The sequence below is a fragment of the Falco rusticolus genome, chromosome W (genome assembly GCF_015220075.1).
Source record: "Falco rusticolus isolate bFalRus1 chromosome W, bFalRus1.pri, whole genome shotgun sequence".
NCBI classification, from domain to species: domain Eukaryota; kingdom Metazoa; phylum Chordata; class Aves; order Falconiformes; family Falconidae; genus Falco; species Falco rusticolus.
Window position 1 is genome coordinate 1,621,723 of NC_051209.1, and position 12,888 is coordinate 1,634,610.

Genomic DNA, 12,888 nt, shown 5'->3' on the forward strand with positions numbered 1-12,888 from the left:
CAGAAAGGACATGGACATACTGGAAGGAGTCAAGTGAAGGATCATGAAAATGATTGAAGGGTTGGAGCATTTGTTGTATAAGGAGAGGCTGAGGGAGCTAGGATTGTATAGCCTGGAGAAAAGGCTTGGGGGTATCTCATCAGTGGGTATAAATACATGACCTTGGATGTGGTGAGGGTGATAGAAACAGGCAGACTCTTCTCACTGGTACCCAATGACAGAATGAAAAGCAACAGGCACAAACTCAAATACAGGAAATTCTGTGTAGACCTGAGAAACTTGTGAGAGTGACGGAACACTGGAATAGGTTGGTTGCCCAGAGAGGTTTTGCAGTCTCCATCCCTGTAGATACTGGAAACCCAACTTGACTAAAAATTCTGTGGTTTGTTAGGTGCTAAGACACACTGTCATACAGCACTTAAGGGGAAAAGAAAAAAAAAAAAAAAGGACACTAATACTAAATTACTGTAACTTACACTTAGATTGTGTAGTAAACACACAAATGTGTTTTTCACGTCCCAGTGTATTGTGTAGACTGTTTTAGTAATCTTATCCCCATTTCTTGTAGGTTAGAGAAAATTTGAGTGTGTTGATTGGTTCTTTTGTCAGAGGAGTTTCTGCCAGCGAACTTCCTCAGGAAATCCTGTATCTGCAGGGACGCTTGCAAGTTCCCAAGTGATTAATAATGGTGCTTTTTAAGATGCAGTTTTTAAAATTGATGGAGAGGTATGCTGTAGCTTTTCAAACTATGTTACCAAATGAAGTGAAAATCTTATCTTCTAGGTGCTATACTGCTAAAATGTATTTGAGAAAATTCCTGTGTTTGGTAGAGGTGCCTGTGTACTGCTTCTAAGACATTCTACAATTGCTTTCTTTAGCAGGAATGGCTTTAAGTTGGTTTAACTCTTCATTTATAGTAGTTAAAACATTCCTTACCTTGGGCTTAAAAAAAAGAGAAAAACAATTACTACAGTTGTTTTTTTCCTGGGCAGCTCTGAGTGATTTATCTAAGTAGGTCAGGTTTTTTGTAGAATGAAGATTAGAGTGCTTCCATTTTTGCACTTGTTCTTCCATGAAAGCTTTTAATGTTAATATTCTTGACAAATCTTTATGCCTTGCAAGCAAATTAGATTTTCTTGTTAGCATTGGTAGTCTGTCCTTTTAGTGACTTACTAGGTATGAGTTTGCGTAACATCATCTTAATACTTTTCTTAGATTAAAGAAATGTTTTATTTATAGATAAAAACAAACAGCCTGCTGTTGCATTGCTGGTCATCTTGGAAAAGGACTTACTAAGTAATTTTCTTGTCAAGATTTGTGGATTTCTTAATCATCTGATTATAGAAGAATCTTGCATGAAAATAGAGTAGAAGCTATCAGCATGGTATTGTTTGTGCAAATGTAAATGTAAATTAAATTTGATATAGACCACGTCTATTTAAGAAGTTATTTTGCTTTTAACAAACAGTGGATCAGTCTGGGGGAAGGTGGCTGTGCAGATTTCTGTTAATTGCATAGGGTGGTGGTATTAGGAGGGAGAGGAACAAAATGAGTGTCACACATGTTCTAGCACAGAAAATAGCAGGGCAAGATAAACAATATGATGGATGTGGACAGGCAGAATTGGTGTCAGCATTTATTAGGCAGTGGTCATGATGGTGGTTGCATGGGTTTGCATGGGTCTTTTAAGAAAAAAAACCTGGTGAAAAACCTACTTCTAAAATAAGTTATTGTAACACTAATTCCAAGTACAGGTAAATATTAATAAATAATTAATAAAACAACAATACAAAAAATAAAATAATTTCTGGGTAATTTATATGCTAAATTAAGTCGGATACAGAGGAGGGTTTTTTTGAGTTCATTTTGTGTTCCAAACCAGAAATGTAGAATGAGAGGTGAGAGAGCTGCTTTGATTAGTTTTGTTTGAAGAGGCTTACAGAAGCAAACAGCTGGGTTTTGGTAACTTCTTTTGATAACTTTGCAATATTAAAACTGAGCTTATTGAGGCAAACATTGAGAGTTTTGCAGAAGTCCATGGGTAACTCCATCTGGCCTAGAGTGCAGTATATTATCCAGAATACCCAAACACGTAACAGTGGAAAGTGATTGATCTAATGTGTGCTTGGAACTAGGTTTGACAGGAAAGGGTGAATTCTTTGATCTTTTTGTTACTGAAGGTGAAAAGAAAATATTTTTTTGGTTATGTGGGAAGTGTGCAGAATCCTGTTAGTCTAGTATATTAAGTTGATTTGTATGATTAAAGTGATATTTTTAAGAAAAAATGGTAGTCTTTAGTGTGAAGAAAAGTATATTATTAATCCAGCATTTAGTAGGGGCCATAATTACTAAAAGCCTTATTTTTAAAGTGGTGTATCTCCAACTTGATATAATTGTGTAGATGAATTTAGTGTGTGGCTTTGACTTAGTTATGTGACTGCTTCAATTGATTTAAACAAGCTGCCTAGTTCTTATAATGGAGCAAAAGTTGCTGTAATACTAATACAGTATACCTATGCTTGCAATTTTTACTTCTGGAGAGTTACCATTCTATGGTAAATTGCTGACCACTGTACAGAGGGTTAGGACTGCACCTTGAAGGCATTGAAGTAAGCTCTCATCTGAACAAAATATAAAGTTTTAAGTAAATTAAAAAGAAATCCAAATACATTTTCATTTAGTCTGTTAATAATGGAGAGTTTAACATTAATATGATAAATATTTTAGCTGTAGAATAATCCTCTTTGCTACTGAAAAGAAACATCACTGTAGGGGAAAAATATATAAACATTGATTAGAGATTAAGGGTGGTTTTTTTCTCTCATTGACTAGTTTACCTCAAACAAAATTAGTTATGGAGCCTCAACTTTTTATGGATTTAATTTGATTTGTTGTAGAAGCAAAATTAATTCACATGAACACAATATTAAGTATTATGACAGTGCATATTCAGAAATGAGTTTCTCATATAAATGATAATCATGAAACAAGGATGTATCTAAATCTTTTCTTATCCCTAAAGCCTCTTCCTTATTTTTATTTCTTACATGACTGTTTTTATTTATTTATTTTTCAAACAGCTTTTGGTTTTCTTCAAAGATTGCATTAAACTCTGCTTATCCTAAAGCCTTGGCAAGAGCCTCAGATAAAACTACTTGTCTTAGACTTCATCAGTCAGGCAAAGCAGATGTCTAGCAATAGAATATTTGCCAGATCTTGTTTTCAGCATGACTTTGGGAGTGGTGCACTGTACAAATGAAACTGTGGTGCAGAATTAATTATTTTTTAAAATAATAGCTTAAGGAATTATTCTTGAAGGTGTTCTTCGAAGCTAGAAAAAAGTTTCTGCTGCTTTTTTGGGCAACTATGCATTTCAAATAATTTTAAAGGACTAAAAGGTGTCCAGAATAATTGCTGTTTGTAGAAAAGCTGTTCTGTGCTGAAAGATGTTTTGTGGTTTGTTTCAGAAATTCCATGGCTGATACTCTGAAGTTGATCAGTGGAGCTCAACATCCTGGCTCAGCTGCAGGAGTCTATGAAACAACTCAGCACTTCAATGACATGAAAGAACACCTCCATGTAGTGAAGAGGGACATTGAGCATTTAGTACAACGAAATATGGTAATTTATGTGCTGGTAGTGTAAAGCGTGACTGTAATGCTTCCTTATTTGGCTGTTAGTGAAAAGCTAAGATGGAGCCCGCATCAATTTACAGAGCAATTAATCCTTCATTAGCTGCTTCGCTAAAACTGCACTGCCTTGACCTACCTGCATGATCTGTGTCTTGATGAAAGTTTTGCACAAAGAGCATGACTTTAGTCTAATTTCCTGTGGAAACAAGGTCAAGCAATTAGGTTTTCTGCATGCTCTTTTTTGTGTTTGGCCCCCTATTTTGACAGCTCTGTGCAGAGGAGATTCTATGTTGCTTTGCACAGAAGGAGAGCTTTAATCAGGGAAGCTCTTGCAGATTCTGCTTAGACTCCAAGTGTGACAGGTGACTGCATTCATGTTCAGGTGCCCTTAGTCTAGCCTGAGTAGCAATTAAGCTGAATTAGCTTGTGGTCCCATAGAAGGTTCTTGATTTCCGGGTTAATTTACTAATGATTTGTTCTTTCCCCTGTAACCTCAAATTAACATTGGTCAGGTTATCTGAGAAACATAAAGGTGAAAAGGGGAAAATGAGACCAGGAGTAGGTTTGATTTTTCAGAGTAGTGTCATTTCTGTCTTGTTTTCTGCTTGTGTTCCAATTTTTCAATCATGTTGCAAAGGCCTTTTGTTTCATTTCTTACATTTAAGTCTTTTGATGGCATGCATGTCTTGTTTGCTCTTTTCTCAAATACTGTTTTTCCTGGTTTTTAGCCATCTAGTGAGAAATTGAGGTGTCCAGACTTGCCACCTTTTCCATCGTGCTTATCTACAGTGCACTTCCTCATATTTGTAGCAGTGCAAACAGTGTTATTCATTGGTTATATCATGTATAGGTGAGTATGTTTTTGTTTAAAGACAACAGGGCAAATGTTTTTTAAAACTTCTGACTGGAAATGCAATTATGATGATATGTTACATTAATCTTTAAAACATTTAGATTGGAAGAGATTGTGGGAGGTCTGTAGTTCAACCCCTTCCTAGAAGCTGGGTCAGCACTGAATTCAGACTGGGCCACTTAGTGTTTAGACTGGTCAGGTCTTATAAACCTCCCAAGAATGGAAATTTTACCAGTTATGGACCCCATCGGAAATGTTAAATTACCATAGTGAAGTTTTTATTCTCCCCCCACCCCCATGGTTTATCTAGAGTGAACCTGTCTGGTTTCAGTTTGACTGTTGTATCCGTAAAGAAATGGTCCTTGTCTCCTCAGTAGCATCTTGTGGGTGTTAGAAAACTGCTGTTAGACCACTTGAAGCTGCCTTCTGTCCAGGATGAACAAGCTCACCCGGTTCCCTCGCTTTTCTTCTCTTTGAGGCATGTTCTTCAGCTCTGGACCAGCATCTTTGTGGTCCTGTGCTGGACTTACTGAAGTTTATTAATAATTCTAACAAAATCTGATGTGATTTTTTTTTTTTTTTTTTTTTTTGCTATGTGTATCTACAAGCTATTTATCCCCTCTTACAGATTCCTTAGGGAACTTTTTTTGCGATACATATCCTTTCATCCCTCTCCTACATATGATACTGATAGTGTATGGACTTTTTTTTTTCTTCCTAAACTAAAACTAATTGGGATGTTTGCTCTCTTCCTCCTTCTTGCAGTGGTTGTAGTATTAAAATTAAATTTGTGCTGATGGAAAGGAAACACTATTGAGAGTAAAGACTTACTTGGTCATCTTCCCTCCTGATTCTTACACACACTATCAGGATAAGGAGTAGGGACCAAAATAGCTGCATTGCCCTTCAAGGAGAAAATGTGGTTTGCTACATCTATGGAAGGATAATTGGTATCAGTATAAGGCCAGTGCTGCTGATTGCACCAACTTCTATTGTGTGTCTGCTTCTCTACGGAGTGGAGAGAGTGCATTTCTTATGTATGTCATATTATGCCATCAACTGGAAAGATGGCTTCTAAGACAAGTGAGGAACTGGTCCTCCAGTTCTTTTTGATGCCCTTGCCACATTAGTGTCTGTGTGCTCAATTCACTATATATATATATATACACACATAAAGAGAATTAAGTATATTCCATGCCAGAAGGAAAAGGCAATCCCATGTCAAGTAAATTCTTTCACTGCTTGATTGCATGTTTCTTTTTTTAGGCTAATTGGATACTGAGAAGCTGTAGAAAATTAAAAATCAGTTTGTACTTTTTTCTTTTCTTTTCTTTCACATTTTCTGGCTTCTTTCCAGAATGATTTGTTTCCTTCTGTGTCTGTTGCAAAATTGGAACTACAGTGATGCTGCCAATGTCTTTGTAAATAGAAAAAGTTATGTCCTGTTTTTGTGATGTGACTTATATTTGATTTCCCTAAGTGTATGTTGACAAAGGATGGAATATTTTTAATTCCCAAATAAAGGAAATATTTATTTATTTAAATCAGTCAGCTAGTTTTATAGTATAGGTACTTAAGGAACTCTCTTCTGCTTTTTCTTTCAGAAGTCAACAGGAAGCAGCAGCCAAAAAATTCTTTTGATGACCTGTTCCTTTTGTGTGTACATAACAGCAGTATGTATGCACAGAAAATTATACACTTTTGTAAATGAGGGAAATTTTAGTGTTTGATATATTTCAATATTGTAAATTATTGAATTTTGTTAGTTTAAATGAGAACTCATTTTGTTTGTTCATTCAAAGTTAAAAACAGACTGGGGAGCAGTGGAGCAAACACGAGATAGGAGAAGACTGTGGATCCTATCTAAGTCTGTGTTTTCAGCTAACTTTCTCTAAATACTGGGAGGCAGATGCCATATTCCTCTTCTGTTAAGATTTCAGGGGAAGGAATTGAAACACCCAGATTTGGTGATAATTAATTATGAGAATTGCAGGTGATGATCTATGCAGAAAGCTTGCCTCTAAGTGTTGTGACATACCAGTTTAAAAAAAAACAAAACAAACAAACAAACACCACCCCACCCCCCAAAAAAAGCGAACCACCACCTTTAAAAAAACAAACCAAACCAAAAAGAAAAACAAAACAAAAACATCAGCAAAAAACCCTCCCTCAATAACTGGTTGTTTTGGGGTTTTTTTGGGACGGGGGTCAGAACCTGTTACAAACATTTCATTTGTTTACCTTGGATTTAGTAAGAATTGGTTAATCCTAACTCTTTGTTAAATATAGATACTTTTAAAAGTGTGGACACAAAGACAGGCCTTTAACAGTCTGACTGCTGATACCTGACATAGAAAACAAACTAGACAGAACCAGCAAACAAAGGCTTATCTCCTTATTTTGGGTTTTGGTTTTGGGCAGTGAGAGAAAACATGATAAAATAGTTCAAGTATATTGTGGAACTGATTTCTTTCTTCTAGCTTCAAGTCTGTCTGTAATTTTCTGTGGATATCTGTGGAACTTTCTGAGCAAAGATATCATTGCTTTGTACCTCTTCAATTCTGATTTTATTAATGATGTATTTAGTGTATTAATATGTCTTTACTTTTATAAAGCTGTCTTGTCTTTCATGTGTCAAATACAGATGCTTTGGTTTACATCTTGACATGGCAAGTATTCTAAACTACAGGTATTGATTGAGTGTTAACCCACTTCTTCACAAGCTGTTGCTTCAGAAGTGTTTGTTAATCTGAAAGCTACTGTAGAACCAATATTGTGTGTCAATTCCTGCTTTAATATCAAAAGCATAAGACTGAACATGTGCTTTTGATATTGTTTATCAGGTGAACGTTTGCTTCAGGAAAGAAAGAAAGCAGAGAGCCCAAATTCGGAATGTGAAATTAATTAATTTTGCCTTGTTTATACATCTGTGGTAACTTTGTCCTTGAATGGGGGGTGTGTGTGTAGAGTTAGAATAGGGGGGTTTTGATTTGTTTGGTTGGCTTTTTTAATTCTATGAAATACACAAATGCATCAAGATATTTCACTTCTAATTATTGTTTGTCTGAATCTGCAAAAATTATCTGGAATCTAGCATACTGCTACTGTATTCCTACAGTCTACTCCCTTGGAGTGTAACACATACTGCCAAATTCACTGTGATGAAGAACACTTCAGTATTGTGCCTGTCAGTTTGGAGAAATGATAAATCTATGCAATATATATTGTTACTTAAAATACTGTCTCCAAAAAGTGCATGTCTGTGCTATGGCAATAAAATTATACTACCTGCACCACCTATTTACAGGTGTACAGTATGTAGTATACTGTAATTGGTATAGATTCATTTCTAAATTGGAGAAGATTTTGCTGTACTAATTGGAGAAACTACTGCCTCAAGCTAATCTTGCTGGATAAATAGAGTAAAGGGGGGGGGGGATGGGGGGACCCACAAACTTTTCAGATAAGCCAGAATAACAGGAGTAGGAATTTATCCATTCAGTTCTTTCAACACCAGCAAATATTTACAGGTGCCTTGAGTCTAAGCTATTACAACTCTGACTCTTCTATACTAAACTTAATATATTTTCTTAAATTGTTCTGAAAATGTACACTGTTGTTCCTTTCAATTGCAAGCCTTCCTGTGTCAGTGCAACACCTAAACAGAACTCTCTCACAGCAGGTTTTGTGAGACCCTTTATACAGAAAGGCTAACAATTGTATTTTGGTAAGTCGGTGCATATATCTGACGTAATGAGGAACAGCTCTAATGTGTCAGCTGGAGGAAGCCTGTATTTTTTGTTACTGTGAATTTATCCAACCATAATTTTGTTTTAAAGCTGTAGCAGCCCGTATTTTTGTCTGTTTTGTTAGAAGGCTGGGGATGGTGTCTAGGGGAAAACTTGAACCTGCAATTGTATCTTCAGTGTGAGGCTCAGCTTGTGTGTTATGCTGCTAATAGATCTGACATACCTCCCACGTGCAACTAGGAAACTTTTGTATTAGGGAGCAGAAGGTCTAAAGTGTAATATCCCAAAAGTGGTAACTTTGCTTCATGCTTCATTTCACAGTCATCTCTCCTTGGAACTTTCATATTGCTTCGTCACTCACTGGATCAAAGGAAAGCTCCCAATTGCCCAGCTTAAATTTTGTCCTGTCTGTTTTGGAAGTGATAGCAACAAATTTGGACTTTAAGAATGTGTCAGTCAGTGTAGCTTCCTGTTACAGCTGGCTACTAGAAGTTTCAACACTGACTGTGTTTGATTCTTATAACTAAGATTTCAGGACTAGGAGGAGAAGACGCATTGGAATCCAGTTTGATAATACAGGGGAGAACAAGTCTAATAATTGTATTTGAAGTGTGGATGACAAGTAGCGAATATTTGGCAGTGACAAGAGAATCTCATTGTACTCATCAGGTTGTATTAAATACATGGTCATAGCTGAATCTTTCAGAAGTAAAACTTATATTATGGTTTGTAAATTAACTAACTTCCTGTTTCAAGAAAAGCTGACATTTATCAATGCATCAATTACTGTAATACCAGACTTGTCTACTGTTGGTGGTGGTGGTTTTTTTTTAAATTCAAACAGCTGACATTTTCATGTTTGTTTCTGACTAATGTAAATTGACACTTGGGAGTTCAGAGATAACCTTATCTGAATAAAGATGCATATTTTTAGTAAGTTTTTTTCTTTTAATTTGGTACATGTCCATGAAATCCAAGCAAGTGTATTTGAAGCATTCTTTACCCTGTGTTGTTCAGAAAGTTTGAACGCTTTGAGATCTGGGTTCAATCCTATCTGATACTGGAGAGCTGATGGCATTCAGAGGCTGAGGCTGCACCTGTATTGAAGAGACATGACTGCTGATGGTTACAAAGGTATGCTGAATCCAGCCTGGGTTCATTCTGTGTGAAGGGATTATATCCTCTGCATTGCAGTCTAATGCAAGAGTGAATCTAACCTAAAAGATTTGCTGAAAAGCTTGTGTTGCATATTGGACTTGCCTTCAGTAGTAGACACTTGGGTCAAAATGTAATAGTACATTTCCTTCTGTGTCTTAACAGCAAATTGAGTTGCTTGCTGGCTGCTTTGAGAATCAGAGTACCACATTTTTGTGAATTGAAGACTGCTTGTATCTCTGAAGTTTGTTCTTCAGATTCCCCAAACTGCTCTGCTGTCACCTGGGTGCTCTGCTCCTGTTTGTTGGAATACAGTGTGCCTACCCAAAACAAGTCTGTCTCCTTGTGGTTGTTTTGTTTTGTGTGTTCTATCCAGTGTGTGTCTGTGGTAACCTCCCACAGGAAGATTACAAATTCCCTCATGGATCATCACTTTCCCCCAGCCAGGAGCAGTTTCTCTAATAGGTGGAGGAGAGGAGTCTTTAATTGAATCTGTTCAAGCTGAGAAAGCCCTAAAATACTTGCTTCTGTCTTTCTGTGCAAGTGATCTAATGTTCTGACTTAGATAAAAGGTGACATCCTCTTCTAGAGGGGTGAAGCAGTGCGGGAGAGTCTTGGTCCTCTCAAAGAACACTTAAGATACTTCTGAATCAATGTGGTTGGAGTTGTCTGCTGTGACTTGTGTTTTGGGAACACAGTCTGTAGAGAAGGCTGGGAGCTGGATGCTTGCCTGCCTGTAACATTTTTGTGCTGGCCTCCCTATGAGGCTTTTAGGTTTTGCTCTTTGTGATTTGCCTGTTACGAGAGTCTGAATTCTATTCTGGTGTTGGAGATGCCTGCATTCTTCAGGTATGGAATGCAGACTCTTTTCATAGTACCCATGTCCATCAGATAAAACAGAAACTGAGCCTTTAATTTTTATTTCACTTAAGCTAGAGGGAAAGGAGGCTGATTTAAAGCAAAGGAAGCAACAACATGAGTATTTGTTCAGCAGCTGTCTGTATGTTGTCATTAAGCCTGTGATCAGCAAAAAGCAGTAAGTGGTTACTGACTTCAAGGCAACAGGTAAAGCACCTGCCAGGAATGGGAATTATTCTGGAGGTACTAGTCCCTGTTGATACCCAAGGTTTAAAACTTGATGCTTTAGGTAATCTGTAAGCAATTAGTTCCTTATCAGTGTTTATTCATTATTTCTGTACACAGATTTGTGTTAAATATCTAAACCCACAACGAAATGAGCAATTCACTAGCAAGCTATGTGATGTCTTCAGAAGTTCAGTCACTAGGCTTTTTTTTTGTGTGTTTCTCATCAGTTTCCAGTGCCAACAGGGCCAGTAACTTTTCAAGCGTTTTTTGCTGTCTTGAATTTCAAATCTAACATTGAAAAGTCTTTTGCTGTTAGGAATGTTCATAAGACCTCTCAAGACCTGGTAGGCAAGATCTCTCAGGTTCTCAGCAATCCCTTCTCAAGCCAGTTTTCAGCTTTCTTGCCTTCCCAGTCAATTCTGTGAAAGCATCTCTTCTAGGCAGAAGGTGGTGTTAACACTTCTGTAGGGATCAAAGTCTCTACAGCCAAGACTTGTGCCCAAAGTTAGCAAAGCTTCTCTTCAGTAAAGACAAACAGCACAAAGTTTACAGATACACTCCCTGTACTCTTAGAGAAGACTGAAACATAATACTGGAAAAATCAGTGCTGCATGTTGTATTTGTGAAGTGCCCAGTGGTGCTCCCTGTTCTGGTCAGGAGAATTTTACATAGATGAGCCAGCTGCTGCAAGTGGACTCGAGGCATTTGGCACTGAGTAGTGATGTCGCAGGACAACATTCTAGCATTTCATCAAGTAGCTGTCAAAACACATTTATTTAGAGGAAATACTAACCATCAAAAGTTAGATTTATCTGCTCTTAAACTTGTGTCATAGCATGCTTTTCTGTGATGTGTCCTGTACTGTTACTGAACTCATCTGTGCTTTAGGATCAGCATGTAAACGGTGGCAATATGTTAGTTTAACCTGTTCAATGGCTTTTGCAAGCTGCTGAAAACCTCTTTGTGATCTGTACATGGTTCATGCAGTGTTTCTTGGCCCCTTTTGTGCCACATACTTGTGTTAAGATCGAGAAGAATCTTCCAGCTGCTGCTGTCTGTGTTGCCAGTTTCTGTTGTTAGCTTTGTGCTGTAAACAGTAGGTGCAAAGGTGAGCAAGACCAAAACTTTTATGCAGCGTTGTGATGCCCTCTTTCTCTAGCCACCATCTGTTTCTAGAGATGCCTGAACTGACCAAGCGCCTTCTTCCCCTCACTTTGGATCTTCTGTCTCCCACTCTTGAGATCCACTGTGCTCTGAGCAGTGTGGGGCAAGTCACTTACATGAGTCAGGCTGTAGTTCAGGAGCTAAGGACCTTTTTTTTTTCAGGGGCTTGCTCTCACAGCAGTATTTAAAACACCAATATTTTCTAGAATTTAACCCTTTGTTTTCATTTCTTCTTTTAAAGTTGGCTGTGTAACAGAGGTGCTCTTCTGGCCTTGTTCTGGGTCGTGGGGTTGCCACTACTGCTCAGCTGTCAGTGCTTCATCCAAAGACTGACCCTCCTCCTGAAAGAGATGTTAGGTTAGGCCTGTTTACAGGACTCTCAAATACCAGCAAAGTGAGCAAGGTTTTGGTTTTAGCAGAAGGCAAAAAGGGTTGCCGGTCAGAACCATTCCTGCTTGTCCATATTGTCTTCAGGTTGGGAAAATAACAGAGAAGTACCATTGGGCAGGGTCGGACAGCACTTACCAGGTGATAGAGTTACACAAGGATAAGGGAAGTAGTAATGGTGATGCCACGCTCTGCTGGAGCTGGCATGCCTGCACAGCTACAGCTGTCCTGCAGTGGGCCCACAGCACTAGCTAGCTAGATGTGAGCTCTTGAACAAACACAGCCTTCAAAATGCAGCAGGACTGCCTGTGGGATGCCTCAGCGAGGCAGCGAACTGAACCAGGCAAGTCTTTGGGTGTAACAAAGTCAGAGTAACTTTGCCAGGTCCATTCTGAAGTAACTCTGAAGCAGGAGCAGTGATACCTTGTGTATAAACTTAATGCTGGGGTTGTGGGGTTTACATTTTCCAGATCACAAACTTCACTTGATTTTATGCATTCAACTGCAGACTTAATACATGCTCAAGTTTAGCATTCTCTGCTTAAATTGGGATTAGCTGTCTAATGCCTGCGTTCTCAGTTTTGTTAGCCATTTGGACAAGCGCAGTACAGTTTCAGTAATCAAGGTCAGAGATGGTCAAAGGTAAGAAGCTGATTCTTCCCACAAATTCTTGCAATTTATGCCTAGTTCTGAAAGTGCACAGTGATGGTAAAAATAAAGTTTTATTTAAGGAAAATGCTTTCTAGGTATCTGTAGTGTATCAAAGTAGTTTTGTTGTGATTTGGAATTTGTGCTGCTGAGTGATCCTCTGTTTCAAAAATAGTTTCCTGTATAATCACTAATAATCCAGGATTACAGAACG

At 37.9% G+C, this 12,888-nt stretch overlaps 1 protein-coding gene across 5 annotated transcripts in view; it reads left to right on the forward strand.

Annotated features, from left to right (window-relative positions):
- LOC119140795 (protein ERGIC-53-like) overlaps window positions 1–9,171 on the forward strand; it is a 39,246-nt gene extending 30,075 nt beyond the window's left edge. For 3 of the 5 annotated variants that reach the window (XM_037372392.1, XM_037372394.1, XM_037372395.1), the window contains exons 11-14: window positions 3,468–3,621; window positions 4,361–4,482; window positions 6,090–6,158; window positions 7,130–7,785. In XM_037372392.1, coding sequence (XP_037228289.1) covers window positions 3,468–3,621; window positions 4,361–4,482; window positions 6,090–6,126 — 313 coding nt within the window. In that variant the 3' untranslated portion in view covers window positions 6,127–6,158; window positions 7,130–7,785. Of the gene's footprint in view, window positions 1–3,467; window positions 3,622–4,360; window positions 4,483–6,089; window positions 6,159–7,129; window positions 7,786–8,555 lie in introns of those variants that run through there. The other 2 variants (XR_005101720.1, XM_037372393.1) reach the window with 2 other exon arrangements.
- The last annotated feature ends 3,717 nt before the right edge of the window (window positions 9,172–12,888 follow it).